The sequence below is a fragment of the Xenopus laevis genome, chromosome 7L (genome assembly GCF_017654675.1).
Source record: "Xenopus laevis strain J_2021 chromosome 7L, Xenopus_laevis_v10.1, whole genome shotgun sequence".
Classification (NCBI taxonomy): Eukaryota; Metazoa; Chordata; class Amphibia; order Anura; family Pipidae; genus Xenopus; species Xenopus laevis.
In genome coordinates, this window is record NC_054383.1 from 23,184,516 (window position 1) to 23,207,194 (window position 22,679).

The 22,679-nt window shown below is 40.4% G+C and overlaps 1 protein-coding gene across 7 annotated transcripts in view; it reads left to right on the forward strand.

The window, feature by feature from the left end:
* Positions 1 to 22,679, forward strand: part of sh3pxd2a.L (SH3 and PX domains 2A L homeolog) — a 197,480-nt gene that overhangs the window by 169,212 nt on the left and 5,589 nt on the right. For 4 of the 7 annotated variants that reach the window (XM_041568665.1, XM_041568663.1, XM_041568664.1 and 1 more), the window contains 4 exons: positions 5,907 to 6,020; positions 11,585 to 11,668; positions 17,735 to 17,852; positions 20,928 to 21,262. In XM_041568665.1, the coding sequence (XP_041424599.1) occupies positions 5,907 to 6,020; positions 11,585 to 11,668; positions 17,735 to 17,852; positions 20,928 to 21,262 (651 nt within the window). The remainder of the gene's footprint in view (positions 1 to 5,906; positions 6,021 to 11,584; positions 11,669 to 17,734; positions 17,853 to 20,927; positions 21,263 to 22,679) is intronic. The other 3 variants (XM_041568666.1, XM_041568667.1, XM_041568668.1) reach the window with 1 other exon arrangement.

The window sequence follows — 22,679 nt, forward strand, 5'->3', positions numbered from 1 at the left end:
TGGGAAATTGACAAAATGTCTAGCCCCATGTCAGATTTCAAAATTGAATATAAAAAAATCTGTTTGCTCTTTTGAGAAATGGATTTCAGTGCATAACTCTGCTGGAGTAGCACTATTAACTGATGTGTTTTGAAAAAAACATGTTTTCCAATGGCAGGATCCCTTTAAGCATGCATGGCCAACATAACTCTAAGGTTAGCTACCTTTTGGATACAGAAATGTATTAAGTACTAATCATTTTTGTAGATTATGAATGCTCAGCATAAAAACGATTTTAATTGATTTTTAGATCATATGTTCATCGTGTTTACACCTGTTGCTTCGTTAAATCGTTTACTATAGTCCATTTCAGAAAGTGGCACAGAAGTTGATTCTGTTACCTTCACCTAAAGTATATGTTATTTCCTGAGTTTCAGTACATTTTTGCCAGGGGAAGATGATAACTTCCACAGATAAGTAGGGTGCAGCTCTGGTTTAGAGTCAAAATTCCATCATATATCAGAACAATTACAGTTGTCTTTCTGTGGTCCATCTGGAAAAACGATTCCACCCAGCTGGCTGAAACTCAAAATCCAGGCTGAGTATACAAATAAAAAGACACTTTTGGATATAGTTCATCTGAGAGGTTCATTGGAAACGACATGAACTGGACACATAACTTTATCTAACATAGTCGACTTTCTTATTGAGCTGCGATATAATGATTTCAATAGGATGTGTGGTTGCTTATCTTCTTGAAGCTATTTTAGTTCATAAATGCATAACCATGGCACATTGAAACACATCCCATGTGGCACAGGTATATACACACTAAGCAGACTCGCTAAAGATTGGTGCAGGCCGGCCAACTGAGCAGTTGTTGTATATCAGTGGTTAACCATTATATAGCAAATATATGTGAACATGCAACTTTCCCAGGGATCACAGATGAACCAGAGTTCAGAGATCACATATGCACCAGGTTCTGTGGACCTAAAAGAACCCCACAGGCATCAAGTATTAAATCTTTTTCTAAGAAAGCTTCAGTGTTGAGGGACCAAGACAATCTATCACATGCAGAGCATATAGGATATGAGTGTATAGACAGAGGTGAAATTAGTAAATTGGGGGTGATTATTGGATGATTAACAAACGTAGTCCCACTCTAATTTTCAGGGCCCCTACATTTATCACCTGTGACAACCTGGGGAATGTAATAGGTTTAGGAATAATTTGGTTTTTGGAGCTCTAAGGACTGTAGTTTATAAATGTGAATATAGAAAATAAAAGTGAATATAAACCAAATGGCTGCACAGATAAGTAAAGTCTAAAACAGATTGTCTTTCCCATATCATGGGATGTGTGAGAATCCACCTCCGTTGCTGTAGGAAGGGAGGACCCTCCAACTGCTGACCCACCAACTTTTGGAGAACGCAATCCCTGCTAGAAAAGCTACAGGGTGAAAGCTAATTAATCAGATGATTTTCTATATTTACATAGTTACATTTTCATAACAAAGTCATTTCAAATGGTTTGGCTTTATGTGGAAAAACAAATACTCTCTTAGAGTTTTTTTCCCTTGTATGGCCCACTTTTAAAAGCTTGTTTTTAGTCTAACATAAAAACGCAGCCACTGGAGTTGGTAATGAAAATAACAGAACAAAAAAAGAAATAGTGTTTTGCCAGAAATTACCCAATGCTGACTATAAAAGCTGTTCTAAATTTGTCAGAGTGTATGGGGAATATCTTGTTTTGCTCTTCCTTCCAGACATTAAAATTTATTATGCAGTATATTAACCAGGTATGCAGGATACATTTACATCCAAATCCATGCACGTTACATTAGACGGATTTTATAAAAGAATGGTTAGCGGGTTTTGCAGACAATGTAACATGACCAGCCGGAGCATTAAAGGACACCGTTGGTTGGATGCAAGTCCTGTTGTTAAAATGGCCACCCAAATGCCAAACTAAAAGACTGTGTTTGATTTAACTAAATATCACACAACAGTGTGGAGCATATGTGGAGATCTTTTACACTTGATAAAGGGCGTGGGCCCGAAACATGTTGTGTAACTCATTATCCCAATAAAGAACTTTGCAGACAAGTTGCTGCCCTGGATTTGTTCCACAACTACTGAATGCATTGAACTATTGGGTATTACACACAGAATACCTGTGAAAGAAACCAACAAAGAAATTCAGTGAGCTTGCTCTGAATACTATATGAGCATATGTGGAGAACTAAACCAAAGCCTTCAGGTCAAGGGATCAGATCACATGGGAGATATGAAAAAAATGCAGCCATATACCAATCGAATCGAATGACCTCCAACACATACACGTGGAGATGGTGGGAATATGAGTTCCGGCCACGATTCAGTTTATGCTCACCACTTACTGTTTATTCGATTAACACAGGTGCTCCTCAATCCCTGGAGAAAGGCATGTGGACTTCTTAGTGGGTTATAACTTTATTCTAAAGTAAAAAAGCACCATAGTTCAGTTGTGTTTAAGGCTGTATATGCATTAGGGTGACTGCTGAGAATGTGCCTTTTCTCTTTGTTTGTAGTTTGAACTCTGAACCACTTTGATTAGTCAGAAATAGTCAATGGTTGGTTTATGACGTTGGCCTTAAAAATGGACAGTTGTTCTGATAAAATCTTCTCTACGTGGACTCAAAGCTTTTTGTACATTTTACATAGACAATAAATACATTACGTGCATCCAATCGTAAAATGGCTTTTAAACAATATTATCCATTTTAATATGAACTCTTTTCCTGCAATAGCATGTATTTGATGAATGACCCCTTTGAGATTTCATTAACGTGGCATCAGGTACAGTAGAATTTAGCTGAACGTTCAGCTTTGCTCTTAAATAAGAAACCCAAACCATTGTAAACTGGCATGATTTCATTGTTTGGCCAACACAAGGCAACCTTCATAGCAGCATATTGAATTGTCAAGAACTTAGGTCATTGGAATTTTAGGAGACCTCAGGAGATGGTTGGGAAAAAAATTAAAATATTAGGTATGGGTTTGGGACTAAAAGCAGCTCAGCTGTTCTCAGCTGGAGTATGTTCATCATGAGGCCAACAAAGAGACATTCCCTTCCACTCCAGAGAGTTGACATTATTCAGATATAACATTACACAACCCTTTTTTTATCAGCAATATATTTGGTATCAGCTCATTGTACTTTAGGTTTGGGTCCGTGCACACAGCAAATAATCGTGAAATCGTTTATCAGAGAAGTTCTGTGATAAGTCCAAACATATTAATTTTGGTATTCGGGAAACTGTTCCATCTGTTTTTTCCCCCTTCAATACATATCATCTGTGTAGAAGTCTTGGTATGCTAAGGTCATGCGATGACTAAATATTTTCATGTATCAGCATTCCCAAAGACTTGTTTCTTCTTGAGAGCAATGCTGAAAGAGTCATACATTAGCAGAAAACAACATGGGATTACACAATTACATTCAGATGAGTTGCTAGAGATGCAACCTTTAGTGCCCCCAGCTTGATGACTGTGACCACAAAAAATTCTTATAAGTCCTGGAAAGCATATTTTAGGCTTTTATGAATAATCACAAACACTGTATGGTATTTGTTACCCCTTTGTTAGGACAGATACAGTTCCCTATACATCCACTCCTGCAGCATCAACTGAATATATTTGTTGTCAGTTCAAGTTCAAGTTTTAATATCCTAAATCAATCATATAAAGTGTATTTTATAGAAGAACTTGACTTGATTAGGCTTTGAATAAATTGCCAGATGTTTCACACATTGGAAGAAACCCTGATCTCTTCAGTTCACTCATTGTTTCATGGGTAGTGGTGGTTGTACCTATAAACATATTTAGATTTTGGGCCTGGGTGCAATGAGACGTGCTCATACATTATTTAATAATAACATTTGAAATTGTAATAGAGACGGGTCCTTGGATATTGTAGAGCACACACAAAGGATTATGTAGTATAAAGGGCAACATTTGCCCCAGTTTTGAAACCCCTAGTAACCAATCAGTTGTATTATTTCACTATATTAGTTACACTAGTGCTCTGCTGATGGTGCTGCATCTCAAATTAGAGACCCTATTTTATAGCAGTGTCAACTAGTGTGGCCCTTAACAATTCAGTGCTCAACCCTCTATAGATATGTGATGCCTTCAGCCATATGTAAAGTGTGAATATAGGCAGCAAGTCATCGTGTATATGTATAATGCAAAAATCAACTATATGGTGTATCTGATGATGCCTTGATGGATTTTTGCCAGCCTACCAGAGCTTTATATGCAAGGCTATGGATTGCAGTTTGGCCAACATTTTAATCTCCCGTGGTAAAAACATCCATCTGACACTAGTTTTAAGAGCACTGAGGAGCTCTCTGCACATTCCAATGTTATGATACCAAATGCCCCCCACATACTGCAAGCTGATGCAAGGACAAATTCTCTTTTTATATTGAGTACAAATCCAAGTCAGCAAAACATTAACTTTACTGGAATCCTGGTCCAGATTTTATTTCTATTTTGTCCTGAGCTGATCTTTAGCGTAATAGTTTACTGCATAGGTTGCCAAACTGTTGGGGGAGCTGCATGAAGGCCAATTAGGGTGGGATTTGAGATATATATTTGCTTTCAATTGTGAATACTATTAGGGGTATTGCATTTGAGGACTTGAAAATTGGCATGCATGCTCGGAACATGTAACAACTCCTGCCTTGTATGGAGAATTGCTGCAAGTCTCTACTGTCCAATTTGGATACCCCCACCAGAGCCAGACCAAACCAGCCACGCATCTGATGCTACCCAGTCGGTCACCCCCCCAATGTTCCCAGGCAGGGGTACCAGAGCACATGGGGGGGAGAGGGCCTATAATAGGGGTAGACAGATACAGTAGAAGAAGTAGGTGCCCCACTCACTCACCTTTGCACCTTAGGAACGGGCCTTCTCTGCCTTCTCCTAGTTCCAATTCCTGCCCCACACATATACAGTGCCGCTTGTGTTAGACAGTGCTGTCATGATCATGATTGGGGGGGGGCATTTAGAGGTAAAGCACTACCTGGATGCTAGGGTAAGTCGGATCCTAGCAACCAGATAGCTGCTGATGTTCCATACTAGATAACAACTAAGAGAAGAGAAAAAATGAACTGATTTCAAATTGTCTTAGAATATCAGTCTAAATCATAATGTAAAGGTGAATTGGCCCTTTTAAAGTATTACAGGTTACTGTTTGTATATTTGTTACCTTGAGCTAAGGGTACCTGATTATGTCTGGGTCATGAAAGGCCCATGATACATTGGAAAACGTCTGCATTTTCAGTGTGCACCAAGACCAAGCCTCATTTTCCAAAGGAAAAATAAAAAAAAAGCTGTAGGTTTAAGCCTTGGATTTGGGATATTTCTCAGAGTAATGATAAGATATTTGGCAACCTTGTTGCAGCAAGATCTTCCTTAGAAGTACTTGCCATTCTTTAGAAGTACTTGCATCCAGGCACTGTTAGTACGGAATCAGCTGAATGTCAGCTTGTGTTTTTTCCACTCATAATTATAAATAGATGTTTATAGCTCAGTGCATGTAAAGTGACTAACAATGAAGATCTGTCTCCAATAACTTGGCTTGCTTGCTCCAACAAAGCCTCTTTCCAAATGGCGCCTGGAAAAAACATGATATAATGCATCATCTGGTACAGTCTATGAATGTGCAAGTTCAGCTTTGCTAGCAGTACTGTAACACTAAAATTCACATATTCTCTAAATATTGTAGGCTAATGGCACATGGGGCCATTTGTTTGTGTGTTAGTAGCTGACGGAGAGACAAAAACTTCCACTCTTTCCTAACAACATTCAAACAGATTTACTTGGGAATGCAGTTGATCACACCTGGAGTTAACTGTGTTTTTCCATTTTTCTTATCAGGATGGTGGTTTGTCAGCACAACAGAGGAGCAAGGATGGGTGCCTGCTACCTACCTAGATTCCCAGACTGGAACCAAAGATGACTCTGAAATTAATACTTCCAAATCAGGAGACGGTAAGATCAATACTACAGGACCTATCGCAGTCTTTTTGCCAGTCAATAAAATTAATTCTAAATGAGTTAGAACATGCACAAAAGGGAAGGCTTGCGCTGCCATGACTCTTTCTGGTCAGATCAGAAGAGACCATGCTTAGAGATTGATTTGCTTTGGAGGAACCAATAAGCTGACAATTGTAGGCAATTTTGTAACATGTATAAAGCATGTGTCATGTTTCTTAATTAGTGACAGAGCATGTGAGGAAGAATATAACTTGAAGTTGCTCCACAATACCCAAACCACAAAAGTTTTTTTTTTCAAGCAAAATACTGCCTGACATCATATAAATTATAGTCCCCGAGGAAACCGATCCAGATGACTGACCTATTTTTTATATAGAATGAGAAGATCATTGGCAGGTTTCTAGAGATTGTTTAAGGACAAGATAGCCCATGCCGTTCCAGTTGGTGTCCGTAGTGGGTTACATTTGAAAGTCCCTTTTAACAGTCAACATTCAACAAAGGAACAAAAGTACCAGGCAGTTTAATAGGAGACAATGGGGTTCTTGTTGTGGTTTCCTTGGCTTTCTCGCCAGCCTTATGAATAGATGTAAATTGGCTAACAATAGAACTGTATTTGCTGGGCTGTTAGTAGATCTGGATTCTGCTGCTCAACAGATATATGAAGCCATCTGCAATGCTGAGATATGTGCCAGGTGTCTGCATGTGCAGATGTTGCTACTGGTATACAAATGGATTGAGGATCTTGGATGCCTGTGGGATAATGAAATAAATTGTGTACTAGGTATATATTCTGAGTTGTAGGTTTGCTTCCCACAAATCAACTAGATACAGAAAAAAGGGCATTTTTTTGATTCTTAAAACATATATGTCTGGAAGGTTTAATGGAATGATGGAGTACGGAATGGAAGTCAACCTCAATTAGGTGCATTTAACTTCCCCGAGGCACAGTTTGTTAAAGTCCGGATGCTTTCAATATGAAACCTTTAGAAGTTGGCAGAACGAATGTGACCAAATTGTGGGGGAAACACTTTAATATGTGTAGACAGTCTTTAGACTTTATCATAATGAAAATAATATAAAAGGGATTTGGCCAACAATGAGAAATATTTTACAAAAGAAGCACAAAAAAGCCACGTTATTGGTGCACAATCTAGGCTTTTTTATTCAGACATAGAAATGGGTGCCAGCGTTGCAGACATTGGGGCTTATTATTTATAAACACTGGGCAAATTTCAACCATTCCATTATCCCATAGCAACAAAGCAGTAAATAGATTAGTTCAGCTAAGCAGTGTTCTGCAACTTCTGATTGGTTGCCATGGGTTTCTGCCCAAGTGCAAATTTAATGACCCCAAAATGTCTTTGATTGTCTCAAAATCTTATTTTTAATACTAAATAAATAATATTTAATTACAAATATCTGGGAATCATTTTCAGATGCAGCAGTAGCTATTAATATGTACTTATAATTGCTAAATAAACAGAGTATTTTGAAGTGGGCAGACTTGATGGGCGATTTGGCTCTTTTTTGCCATTATATTACATATTTCTAACATAATCTGTTAACATTTTAAACAGGGTATACTGTCCTGTCCCACAAGGATATAAATAGCGTCTTCTCCTCCCCCACAAAATGACATTTCCCCCTTCCCTTCCTGTTTTCCCTGCCCTCTAACCCAATCAAACACCAAAAGAAAAATGAGAGTTTTAAGGACAGGCGTCCTGTTAGTTATTACAGCAGGTTAAAGGTCGGAAGGCATTTTTTAACCTAGAAAGACCAGAAATTGACTTAAAATTATTGCTTTAAGAAAAATTAGTCAGTTATTATACTAAGAGATAGCTGTATACACAGTATTAATGCTTTCATACTCATATAGTGCTGGAGTTAACAATCCAAGTTTCATGCCTGCGCCCCAAAAAGATGGAATTATTTCCAAAGGGCTGACATGGAACCACAAGTGTGGTTAATTATTTTAGGCTTAGAGGATAGCTGAATACAACAAGGCTCCCTATAAATAACATTGGCATCAAATATAAACCGAAAATAGGACCCTGCCGCATTGTTTCAGTCCCCTCTTTGTTATCTGGTGCTTCCGTATTAAAGTGCTGGTCACAAATAAAGTTGCATGAATCAAATTTAGAAAGGTGTAGACCGCACCTCCATTATAAACGTATCCTTTATTGTTTGACTATTAGAAACATGAGATCAAAGACTGTATCCTTGCCTGACGCATTTTGGACTACACTAGTCCTTAATCATAGTCTGTGTAGCCTATGTTTAAGGACTAGTGTAGTCAGGGCCGCCATCAGAAATCGCAGGGCCCCATACGACAAAATTTCCTGGGCCCCCTGGGCTGCGCCCACCGCAAGCCCCACCTATAGGTCCGCCCTCCCCGCGCCACAGGTCCGCCCCCCACCACACAGTACAAAAACAAAAAACATATTGGTGGCTAGGGTTTCCACATGTTAATAAAAAATAAAAAGATATTGTTGGTCAGGGCCCCCCATAAAAAAACATTTGTGGCCAAGGCACATGAGAAAAAAAAATTGGTGGCCAGGCGCCCCCCCCCCCCATTATTAGAAAATTGGTGGCCGGGGCTTCTTAAACGTCCATGCCTTTCCGAAGTCAGCAGCTCTCAGAAAGATGGGGGGCCCAGCTAATCAAGTAAGTGGCTTTGCGGGGCCCCCCTTACCCTCGGGGCCCCCTACAACTCCCCCCCCTGATGGCTGCCCTGAGTGTAGTCCGAAACGCGTCAGGCAATGATTCGGTCTTTGGTCTTACATAGTTACATAGTTAAATTGGGTTGAAAAAAGACAAAGTCCATCAAGTTCAACCCCTCCAAATGAAACCCAGCATCCATACACACACACCCCTCCCTACTTTCACAAAAATTTTATATACCCATATCTATACTAACTATAGAGCTTAGTATCACAATAGCCTTTGATATTATGTCTGTCCAAAAAATCATCCAAGCCATTCTTAAAGGCATTAACTGAATCAGCATCACAACATCACCCGGCAGTGCATTCCACAACCTCACTGTCCTGACTGTGAAGAACCCCCTACGTTGCTTCAAATGAAAGTTCTTTTCTTCTAGTCTAAAGGGGTGGCCTCTGGTACGGTGATCCTCTTTATGGGTAAAAAGGTCCCCTGCCATTTGTCTATAATGTCTTCTAATGTACTTGTAAAGTGTAATCATGTCCCCACGCAAGCGCCTTTTTTCCAGAGAAAACAACCCCAACCTTGACAGTCTACCCTCATAATTTAAGTCTTCCGTCCCTCTAACCAATTTAGTTGCACTTAGTCTCTGCACTCTCTCCAGCTCATTTATATCCCTCTTAAGGACTGGAGTCCAAAACTGCACTGCATACTCCAGATGAGGCCTTACCAGGGACCTATAAAGAGGCATAATTATGTTTTCATCCCTTGAGTTAATGCCCTTTTTTATGCAAGACAGAACTTTATTTGCTTTAGTAGCCACAGAATGACACTGCCCAGAATTAGACAACGTGTTATCTACAAAGACCCCTAGATCCTTCTCATTTAAGGAAACTCCCAACACACTCTTGTATTTCTAATAGTCAAACAATAAAGGATACGTTTATAATGGAGGTGCTGTCTACATCTTTCTAAATCAGATATAAATAAACTGGTTTGGCTACTCTCCACCAGCCATGCACCCAATGTGGTATCAACTTGTCCCCCTTTTTTGCCTGGCAGACTTTCTACGAATGACATTTGCCACACATATGTTTTTGTTTGACCATATGGGGACAATAAATGATATTCACGTGAACTGACCCCTTATGGCTGTGGCACACAGGATTTTGCACAACCCCTGCTGCCCCTATTTCACTTGAATGGGTGCTTAGCCATAGTCAGGCATTTCCCATTGAAGTCAATGGAGGCAGCAGTCTTCGATTGTCCATCGGCTAAAATATACAAGCAGAGAAAATGCTTGGCGTGTCATAGTTTTCGAATAGACTAAAGTACTAATATGTTGGCTATTGAAATAAAACATTGCATCATAGGGCTGTTCTTTTTCAGAATTTGCCAAACGCATTGCATCTGAATAACGATCTTCCAAAGCATGTTTGTTGACAAGCCATCCTCAGGGAATCGTTCCATGCCAATGCTATTTGTATAACACATTCTTTTAGTTTAACATGTTAACCTTTTAAGGGCCTACAAACCCGAGAAATAAGCACTTTTTGACCCAGGCATCTTGCATCATAGTTGATTCTGGCAGCTATTAAAAGTATTTTATTTAAACAAACTAGTCCTTTGCTGACCCACTCCAAGCATTAAGGGCCATAACCTTCCCAATATCCAAGCACCTCTGTCCGGCTGCCTGGGAGGTCATTAGGGAGCCTGTTGTTTTGACTGAAGAACCCAGTTTTGCATGGAGTTCCACAATTCAACAGACTGGCCTTTTTCACACTGGAGACTTTTGTTCAGTAAACCTATTTATAACCAGCTACTAACCTTATGTGTCTCCAGCAGTTGGTTGAACAAGTGCTACAAGATCCACTCTTCCTATTTTGGAGGAGCACATGACATACATGATCTAGGTCATATTTATATTACTTATGTTCCATCACCTAACCACCACATATTTCAGTGAAATACATGTTCTTCCAGAGAAACAGCAATTCCTTAAAACAAGTTGATCTTATGTGAAAGGTATTGTGATTCTAAAGCAGTGGTTTGGTCTGACTTTTTTAGTCCAAGCTCCATTGGAGGTCCAAAGTTTGACCTGCGGCCCCCTTAGCTCGCAACACTGTTAGAGACACAGGAAAGCATTGGTTTATCAGGTCATCAGCCATGGTTCCAAGGGCATCTAATAGTGAATTATAAATATATTTTCACCCTTAATCTCAGCAAATCTGACCTTCATCTGGGATTTCAAGTCTATCTAGAATAGCCAAGTGGCATTCTCCCCAGTTTTACTCTGGCCTGAGCTGAGCCCCTTTGCCGCTGCTCCTGGTCCCCCACAGGCCAGAGCCCCCATTCATCAATTAGCTTTAATTAGCCCAGTATAATGAAACATTTATCATTGGTTCCTATGGAGTCACTGCCTGTAATCTTCCCTACAGGACTATGCTTACAAATCCATTGCATGGCATAGACTCCATAGTAATTAAAACTCACTGGCACCCCTTGCAGCCAGGGGCGTAACTATAGAGGAAGCAGACCCTGCGGTTGCAGGGGGGCCCAGGAGTGTAGGGGGCCCAGTGAGACCCTAATTAATTAGCAATTTTAATATATTTTGGTAAAATAGGCCAACTTATAAATATTAACAGTAACAACTAGTTACGCCACTGCTTGCAGCGCAGAAAATGATACCACCACCTGCATAAAATGTACTCCGCATAAACAACTTGTTTTTAAGGAGAAGGCTAAATAACTCCATTTCATTACCATTCATTCTTATTTCCATCACATTATCAAGAGGTTTAATGTGCCATGTAATATTATTTATGGTTCCTGTTCATATCCTTCTGTCATGTTTTGCTTTCTGTTTGTCTCACGTTATCATCCATCTTTCACACTAGTAACTAAGAGGCGCAAGGCTCATCTACGGCGCTTGGACCGGCGATGGACTCTGGGTGGCATTGTCAACAGGCAACAAAGCCGAGGTGATTAGAACTTTACCCTAAGAGTATTGTCCTTCCACACACTGGCAAATGTGCACAATGGCTTTCTGCAAATTTGCTTTTTAAGGCTTAAGTATGCTTTGCTTCTGTAGCAGACATTGGTGGAACTCAAGAGATCTATAATTGCATGTGCTATGTTCCAGCAGCAGGAGTCACTTTTTGCTTTGTGTTCATACTCAATGGGAATCCTTGTGAGTAGGATGTGGTGCAGAAAGAGTGCACTGAATGTGTTCTCCTCACATCAGAGTTTCCGAAAGATCATGTACATTCCAGTATGTCATGTTATGGAAACTTGTACTTCTATTTATTGTAAATGTTCGAAGAACCATGAGAGCTTGTGTTTTAGCTGCTCATTGTGCTTTCCAGGTGTCCTGATGGACACAAAGAGGTATATTTATCAAAGAGTGAAGTTAGAGATCACCACAGTCCTCTAGAGTGAAATTCTACCACTCTCCATTCATCTCTATGGGATTTTTTAAAAGAGTATTTATCAATGGGTGAAAGTGAATGTTCATTCTTTGATAAATACGCCTTTCAAAATCCCATCGAAATGAATGGAGAGTGGCAAAATTTCACTCTAGAAGACGGTGATTTTTCCCTCTTTGATAAGTATACACCAAAGTCTTCTCTCTGATTTGTCCATCCAAATGTACTCTGTGTTCTAATACACACAAAAGTCATGTACAACTGTACACTAAGGGAGTTATTTACTAAACTCCGAATGCAAAAATCCCGAAAAATGTGTGATTTTTTTTTAAAAAAATCGGACTTTTAAAAAAATCACAAATTTTTCAGAATTTATTAAACCCTGAGGATGGAAAAGTCTGAATCAGAAAAACCAGCATCTAAGACCTGTTGAAGTTGCATATAAGTCAAAGGGAGAAGTCCCAATGATTTTTGGGAAAAAAAAGCATAAGAAATCTGAGTTTTCAGATGAAAAATCTGAAAAAAACGTGAAAATCTGATTTTTTTTCCCCGCAAAGCTAATTTTCGGGAAAATGAAACAATAAATAAGCGTCCTTCATGGCTGAGGACATGGACTTCCAAACAGCTGTATCGAGCTCCCGGGTCCCAAGGCAGCAGTTTAACACCCCTGGATAAAAATAAACTGATAGACATGTATCTGACGCAGATTCGGAGGGGAGCCATTTGGAAAAATGTGCAGTGCCTTGGACAGCCAAGTAGAATTAAGGCCTCTTAGACATGAGCGTCTTGGACTGCGCTCCCCTGTGTTCCATTTCAATCCAATCAACCACAGGGGAGTGCAGGCTCACTCAATTCTTTTGAGGATGGGACCATACAGAAGAATTGAGTGCATCTGCACCACACTACCCTGCAGCTGAATTGATTGAAACTTAACGCAGGGGAGCTTAGCCCAAAACGCTTGTGTAAGAGCCCTAAGACTCTCATCATCCAGTTTTAGAGGAGTGCTAGGACCTGTAGTTAGGCAATATCTGGAGGACAGTTGTGGTTGCTGGGAGTTGTATTAACAGCTTTCCTGATCAGGAATGTCAGGTTCACAGGCTTCAGCACTACAGGGTCTTGCTTAGAATGCTGGGAGTAGTGGTTCACAAGTTTCAAGTCTTAAGGGCAATTGCACAGTGGGAGTATTCTCAAGCATTTTGTTCTTGCAGCACTTATTAGCTCCATGGGCCTTAGGCAAAGCTTGTCTGGCAATTGCCTGCAGGCGTCGGTGCGCACATGGCAGTTAGAGCTTCCAGGCTGACAAGCGAGGGCACCCTCTCCAGCCATATAAGTGAAGGAGGGGTTGTTATTGAGCTCATTGTCCCTATACCCAGAGCCTGAGAATGGTCATGACACAAAGCACATTCATGTATACAGTGGAAAGCATTTCCTGAGGGCACTTTAGGGGTTTTAACATCCTTACAAGTGAAAGACCTGTGAGCCCCTGCTGCCAGAGAGTACATTAACATTCCTTGTAAGACACTGGGTTGTGTTCACTCGGGATCTGTAGGTACAACTGAACTGCACCCACACGCCCAGTCATAGCAAACATACAGTTTCCGGATTAAGAATTCTCCGTTCAGCTTTGTTTTCAATTCCAGGAGAGTATTAGTGAGCTCCAAACCACAGCTTCCAGCCGTTCCCTCTGGAGTGGGAGAGACAGCAAGAACGAGTAGGGGCTAGAGAGAGGCAGGAGAGACTGCTGACTGAGGGGAAATGCTTAATACGCAAATCTGCTGTGGTCTGGGGAAAAAAAGGCAAAAACTCCACTTAATACATTATGCCCTGTGCAAATAGCTCAGCACAATATGGGATATTCTGAATTTAGCATTTTGAAAAGAAATATAGTTAGGAGGGGACCCCTGGCTTTGTAGGAAGGCTGAGTGCCCCTAAATTTGGGGGATGACATAAATCAAGCTGTGCTCCTCCAGCTGTAATTAAGCTGCAACTCCTGGCAGCCTTGTTTGGCTCTGCCTGCACCCTTGTACCTTTATATGGTCATGCAAGTCCTCTGTGAAATCCTTTTATTCTACAGTTGGGGTGTTATATTTTCTACATATGCTTCTCTATTGGACAGATGCTAAATGTATTGTCAGTACTAGTGAAGCATATGGTTGATTTTAATCGCCTGCAGGCTCTGTCTTTTACATAAAAACACCTTTCAGAGTCGTTCTAGGGCTTTGTTTCTTAAACGTGGATCCCCAAATGTTACTGATCTGAAACTCCCAGAATGCCTTAACCTTTGATTAAAACATCTGGGTCCCAAGGTGAAGAAACAGGGGTTCTTCTTCTTTTTCTTCCATCTCTTGTTGGTAGCTCACTACTCTAATTCCATTGGAGTCTTGGCCGACTAATCTGACCTATGGCTGCCATAACACTGATCTTTATTTTTTTTCTTGCAAATACTTTAAAGGACAAGTTGGGCACCCCTTCGTGAGTAAAATTGTTTACTCATGTTCCATGTCAGTGGACATTTTCCATAAATATAGTACCACCTAGTGCAATATTTAGTGTAAAGTGTCACACCTCCATGTTGGACCCAATTAGCTGAGCATCCCCTGCTCCCACTGGATAAGTGTATGTGCTGCTGTGGGTACAAGAGAAATTCGTTATGTGGTAGCACATCGCTCCCTGATTTATATGGAGATGTACACCAGGCAACTCACTGGGAAGTGGCCAACAATATTTTAACCTTTACTTCTTTTCTAAGCCTGCAGTCAGAGCCGCCATTAGAGGGGTTCAGGGGGCACTGTCCATAACAGAGGGGAACCATTGAGTTGCAAAAGCATGATTTGCTAGTTGCAAAATGGGTGAGGCTTGTAGTGAGTGGTGGGGTTTGGTTGGGTCATGGCATAATTGGGAAGTGGCCAAAGCAAGTCATGGGCATGACTGCATGCAAAGGGTTTTTATTTCTCCATTAGATCTCAATTTTACTGAGGATCTAATGGGCTGGGCCCACCACCTAGAGCCAGCCATGCCTAAAATACAGTAGATGGTCATCCTGGTGCAGAGGGATCAGCTTCTATTTAAAAAGAGAATCAAGGACACTGTTTCCTTTTGTAACCTATGGAGTAATCATTGTACACCACACCAAGGCCGTCCCACCTCTCCTCTATGTTATAGATGTGGTTTCCTATTCTCCACCAGAGGAGTTATGTCCCTTATTTGAGTTTCATAATTATAATACTTTAGCCAGCTCGTTGTTCTTGCTGCACAATAAAAATAGCGCCTAGAACAGAATTATGCGAATCAAAAGCCAATTTCTCAAGGGCTTAAGTGCTTCTTAATAACCGAGACCACATAGTGTGTGTTTATATGTGCATTATGTGTTTGCTTCGTTGGTTTCCAGGGCTTTTAATGGTTTTTATGCCTATAAATCATCCCAATCCTTATTCAAATTGCTTATTCTTAAAAATAAATAGCAACCTTCCCTAAATTATATTGCCAAGCATTGTGCCTTCCAAATATCTGCCCTGTTCTCTTCCACACCAATAATTACATATGGTCTGGTTGGTGGACGTGAACTGTCCAAGTCTTGATTGGCATCCGTAAATCAACCTGAATCCTAATGGGTAAGGCATGGCCGTGCAGGCAGTTTGGCCACAGGGAAAGGTTCTTTACACAATATTTTCTGGATGGAGAAACTTTTAAAAAGATTGAAATCCAGTTTACCCTTGCAAAGCGGAACATTGGGAACGTTTCCCAGTTCTTAGGTACAATTACTAGGAGTTATGCACAAACCTAAGGCAAACATTTGATTCTGCTGGTTTTGTATAATTACAATAATGTTCAGTTGCTATGGTTTACGGCTGTTGGGTCTAATATTAACTTCAGTATGACTTTAGCATAACCCCCAGCTCCGGACCTGAAGGCCCAACTGTTGTGTATGATTGACAACATGGTGCATTATTTAACCTGCACTGAGAGGACTTCATTGAGACAATGACCACTTTCCTTTAGCCGCACAGGAGCCAGGGCTTTATTTATTAATTGCAACTCCCAGGGCAAAATATTAAACATGTTAAAGCTAAAGGCCCAACACATGGTTCTTCAGCTCCCACAACCCGTCCATCTTTAGCTTTAAGCCTGTGGTTGGTGCTGGAAGTTGTAGTTCTACAGAAGCTGAAAGTTGCTCATTGGGTAACTCTGATTACCCAAAGCATTATTTTACATCAGCTGATCTGTTCTTTTACTACTTTATTTGATCGGAATGGTTAGTGGCAGGTCGGGAGATGGGAAAGTACGATCGTACGTTGATTTGTACGATCGGATCTTTACGTCTGTGGCCAGTTTTATGTTGGCACTGTGTGTGCGCTGCCTGTTTGCTTACTATGGCTACTCCTCCCTTGCTTTGAAATAGGAAACAGCTGACATTTGTATATTGTGTTTTATATGCAATATTTTATAATTCAGTAAATATGCTGAAGTAAATAATAAAACAAAACCTGCCGTGCAGATGTTGCACATTAATCTGCTCATTACTTTTCATTAGCACCAAGAGCCTCTTCTGTTTAATGGCAGCGCACCAATCATGCAGTATTGCCCCCTGGCGGCGGGTTTATTCCGCTGCAATCAATAGAGGCACTATTTGTCTTTACAGTTTGCACGGGGGGGGGGGCAATTGTATTATTTGTGTAAGTGGATGGGGTGTTTATAAAACTGCGATTATGCTTAGCATGCGAGCAAAAGGGGCCTGCCTGCTCTTTATTGGAAGCATGCTGCATGCGGATATTCCAACTACTGGTTATTCTGCTCCTGAGATGTTTAAATATATATTACAAAATATTGTTATTGCAAGAAAAACATCTCTTCAGGGTACGGATTAATAACTTGTGGATTTTCCAAATGTTGCTAAACTACAACTCCCAGAATCCTCTGATCTAAGTACACTATGGGGGTCATTTACTAAGTGCAGGGCAGGGTGTAGGCAGAGAGCCTATAAGTAAGTGACCATTTGGCACAAAATGTTTTAGTAAGTTTTTTAAATGTACTGCATTTATAGTATTAATTGCGGATCTTTTCACCTACTTTGAGCTTTTCCAATTTTTGGCAACCCTTGGACTGGGGTTTTTGTGACGAGACTGCATGGTGACATATCTTTGGTAAACCATACATGTATATTTACTTTATAGAAGCAGATATACTTGCCATTTTTGTATATTTAATAGGAGGTAACACACCATGTTTTTTGCACTTTGCATCCTGCCCGTTGAATTTCTATTGGTCTTTGTGCTCCAAAATGGATAGTACAGACCTACATTCCCCAGGGAATACAGTGCTGCCTGACTTCAGCAACTCTCTGTTCACTAGGGGAGGTGGAGTTTGGGAAGATGCTTCCCACCAGCACCACCTGTGCCATTCAGATTTATGGCACGTTATGGCAAGTTATGTTAGTGCAAGAGTGACCCTTGTGTCTGGGCTTATAGCAAATGACCCCTTATCTCTTAATATGCTTATTTGTATAAAACAACAATTTTTTATGTGTGCTTATTAGTTACTATGCTTCCTATAAATATATATAACAATCCTATGCCTTCTACACGCCATTACATATGTATTAATGCTGCATTTTGTCCCCATCAGAAGAAAAGTACGTCACTGTGCAACCCTATACGAGCCAAGGGAAAGATGAGATTGGCTTTGAGAAAGGCGACACGGTAGAAGTTATCCAGAAGAATCTGGAGGGCTGGTGGTTTATAAGGTAAGGGATGTGGGCTCTGTGGCAGAATCCTCATGCTAAATAAGTTGCAGTCATTATCTTGCTGTTCTGCAATGTCCAAGAGAGGGGGTCAAACAGGACTTGGCTTTGCATTTCACAGGTCAGTAAATCAGGTTTGGACTGGACTGGCGGGACACCGGGGAAAAACCCGGTGGGCCCCGACCCTCATGGGCCCCGACCCTCATGGGCCCCCTGCCAGGCTAGACCCTCTCTCCCCATATTGGGATTCCACAATATGGAGGAGACATGCACTCCCAAGTAAATCCTGTTGCTGTCAGGGGCGCAAACAATGGAGTACTAAGGGGTGTATATTTGCACCATTAAGAGCCCATGCACACTTGCAACCCTACTAAAGGGGATGTATGGTCAAAAATTTGAATCCCCCCTTTGGCTTTGGGGAGTGAATATAAGGATTTTTCAAATTGCAAATAATTATTTTTTATTAGCCGTTTTTTAATTTGCTCGCAGCGCAATCATATGCCCTCACATACATGCTCATGCTTCAGCAGCGCGCAAAACCTTCATGGCCCACCTACCAATGAAAAAGAGTAGCAAGTCAAGCAACGGTGGGAGGGACGGTGAGGAACATTGAGCAGGGGTCTACAAACAAGACTGCCTACTCGTTTTTCATTGGTAGGTGGGCGGACTAGCAAAAGAGGCAGGTGGACCAAGAAGCTGAGACAGCCATGGGTCGTGAAGGTTTTGCGCGCTGCTGAAGCATGAGCAGGTATGTGGGCGATATGATTGTGCTGCGAGCAACTTAAAAACGGCTAATAAAAAAATTATTTGCAATTAAAATTTTTGACCATACATCCCCCTTTTGGCACAAAGTGCAGAGCACAGCTTCCAAGTGAACCCTGTATTTCATAGCTGCCAAACAAGGCCCCTTTGCTCTTAGTATCCTCTGGCACTCCTGCCACGCACATACTGAAGCACACGCAAGGTAAGTGGTATGCTAGTGGAAACCTACCTCCTTCCCAGCACAACTATTTGCACTTCATTTTTGCCCAGAATACCATAGGAGCCAGGTACAAAGTGCAAAAAAGCTGCCCTTGGAACATGTGTTTTTTGCAATATTCCTGTTCTAATAAATTGGGGCAAATGTTTGATTTCTGCCTCTACATAGTCAGCTTGACTTAAATACCCCCCATATAAGCAGATTCAGTTGGACTTTATGGAGTAAATGGTCCTTGTATGTCAGATGCAGGCTACTCCTCTCAGTCTTGCAACTTGTGCAAGTTGTGTAACTATATTGGCATATGAATAAAACTTCATTGTGATCACGGAAATAATCCCTTTTTTTGCTTCATACTGCTATTGCTCACGCACAAGTAAAAACCCTTATATATTATCTTTAATATTAAGCTGACATTTAAAATTAAGTTTCTGCCAACCCCATAACAGAAAGTGAGAGGATTTTTCTTTCCATTGGACAAAGCGGAAAAAGGCATGTCTACCCAGGTGAAAGCTTTTCTATGGCACGCTAGTAGCTGTGTAACTTGGCATGTACAATATACCTATCAGCAAAATAAGCAGCGTCTGTATGCAGCCGTAGGCAGAATTAAACTAGTAAGTCAGGCGCAACTCTGAAAGTCTGGTTTAAAAATGAACATACAGTTATGGGATCCCTTATTTGGAAACCCAGTTATCCAGAAAGCTCAGAATTACGGGAAGGCCATGTCTCATAGACTCCATTATAATCAAATCATTATCATTTTGATCATTCAGATTTCCTTCTTCTCTGTAATAATAAAACAGTACCTTATACTGGATCTAAACATCCAAACTTATATATAATTAATCCTTATTGGAGGCAAAACTTGCCTATTGGGTTTATTTAATATTTATACCAGAAACACAACATTTTCAAGCACATTTCTTCTATATCTAAAAGAGTAAAATGCACTGGTAGGGTCTCTCTATCACATGTCACGATATGATGTTGTAATAGTGACTAGTGATGTGCGTGCCGGGCCGAAACCCGCGGAATGGGTGGGTTCGGCCCAGCTCCTGCACAAAATGTTCAGGTCGCGGACGAGCTAGCACTGCCCTAAATTTCTCGACCCGCACACCACTACTAATGACTGCTGTGGACTGAGCCCCAGTAGATACGTCTTTATTAAAGAGGCTCCCAAGTAAATACTGCATAGATATGTTATAATGTAAGTGATGTAACAATAGGAGATCAAATGTGGTGGAGGGGGCTCAAAAACATTTTTTAATGGGGAGCTTGGGGAGATCAAGTTCCTCCCCTGCATATTCTTCAAATTTACTCTTCTTGAATCCTCTAAATTGCATTGAACCCATTCTGAATCCAAAAGTAGCTCCTTCTGCCTTTTGTCATGTATGAATTCTGAAAATATCGGCTCACCGTCCAGTAAGTTAAACTGCAAACCATATGACGATATGAATAGCGAGCAGGCGCGGCATCTCTTGGATCCTGACTTCTGTCGCTCAGTCAAATACTCAGGCATGTTCTGCTCTTTAAAGTCTGGCCAGTAACATCACTCATTATGAACAAATGAAACAACTGCTGTTGCCGTTGGGTCAAACACTCTTTCTAAAGTTGTGCCGATCATCATATTGATAACATTTACACCATATGCAATAAATAAGGCAAAGGTTCTAAGTAGTACAGGCCTGTGAGTGATACTTTCATCAAAAACTCATCATCCGTCCTTAAACATTATGACATAAACCGTTTTAGACGTGCATGGGATTAGCCTGACATCTCTCAGCATGGGTTGAGTCTTATTTCCTACCGTTCTGGTCACGTGATTTCTTACTGGAGTTTTTCCTATGCACAAAAGCTGGAAAACAGATGTTGGAACTGGTTTCTTGCCACTTCTCAGATTTTGGCCTAATCCCTTTTGTGTAATATTCTCATGGCGTATTAACCCATTTGGCACAGCTGGATGCACGCTAGCAGATGGCAGATTATTTTTTGACAAATGTTTGTGATAAATAAAAACAGAGATTGGCTAAACACAACAATATACATAACATATGAGCTTTTCTGAATTTGTCTTACCATGGAATACTTTGTAATATTTGCAGGTACCAAGGCAAGGAGGGCTGGGCTCCAGCCTCCTATCTGAAAAAGGCCAAAGATGACATCCCATGCCGTAAAAAGAATTTGACTGGTCCAGTTGAGATTATAGGAAACATCATGGAAATTAGTAACCTCCTAAACAAAAAGAGTCCCAATGACAAAGAGAGCCAGGGAGGGAATGACTCAGAAGAACAAACCATAAGCAAGAAAGAAATCAGCTTGCCGATCCTGTGTAATGACTCCAATGGTAACTCTATGATGTCCTCAGACAAGCAGATATCAAAGGTGACCCCGGGTTCCCCTGCTGTGGCAAGGATCGCTCCACAAAGAAGCGAAATAAGTAAGTGCATACACTTCGATATATCAGTATGCACAGGTACATATCAGTATGTAAGGGACAGAACTGTGAACCAATATAAGGTAGTATTACAAAGTGATGTGCTCTGTCTGAGGTGCACATATAGAGGAGGGATGTCTGTCTCAAGACCCTCCAGCTGGTATGTATTTTGTCTCCCAGCATCTTGCTCTGGCTGTTGGGGTAGTATAGGAGTTTTAATTTGAATTCACAAGTCAATGAGCTTTGCGAATTCATTACTTAGCAATATTACTCTAACGTTATGGATAGGGATATCCATAATGGCTTCATTGAATTCATGTATACAAGACCCGTAAGACTGTTTATTCATTTTGATAAATCACAATATATCTGAAAAAGTTCTGACTGTGGAGTAGAAGGTCTACTCAGGAGGAAATCTATGGGGAAGATTCTTCTTACTATGCCTGATTAATTGTTAAACATTTAAAAAGAAAGGTTTCCTGTCGTAGCATGTGAGTGTTATACCACTTTTGTACCCCTGTTAAGGAGGGTTCCGCTTTTAAATAATAAGTAAATAGGCTGTTGAATAGGTCTTAACTCAAGAACAAGGAAACTGCTCTGCTTTATTTTGTTTGCTGACCTGCTACAACTGATTTTCTGGAGACAGTAACAGTGCTGTTACTTCTGACATCTTTAGCCTTTCCAGGGATCTGTGGGTCAGTTTCACCTGATTGCAGTTCTCTGTCTGAAAGCAACATTGTGATTAATCAAAGGTCACTGTAGGAGACCCTAAGGTCGGATGGGACATTAAGCCTCTGCATCTGTACATCGCGAGCAGTCTTTCCTCACTAAAACATCTTGTACCTTTTTGTTTTGTTTTTTATTTAATTATGTTGTAAAAAAAATTGCCTTGATATTATGGGTATTATTTAAGATATTAATTTACTTATGTGCAAATTTTCACTTCGGAAGTCTCCGCCTGAATCAACACAACTACATCCGAGGTTATTTTGTGACATATACGCATATTCATCATAATTACGTCCCGGCAAAAGAACATTGGCGTACTTTCGTCATATCGAATGAATCAAGTGAAACTTTAACTTTTGCTAGGTTAATTAAAATTCAGTGGGTATATAAAGGTAAAGTATGTATTTATTATTGATGTTGGTGAAAGTGCTGGAAGTTGCCAATTTTTATTTAAAATGTCCAAGGAAGCAAAATGACAATGACAAAGATCCTCTTTTGTCCTGGGCCCTAAAACATATGTGGCAATGTTTAAAAAAAAATGTAAATAAGATATTTTTTAACAGTTACAAATTGTAAACATAATCCCACTTTATTGAATATGAAAAAATGCCATAGTTTTGACTTGTTTATGACCTTTTTGGAATACAGGATATGATGTCACTGACATCATGTTGAGGATGTAGCTTCATTG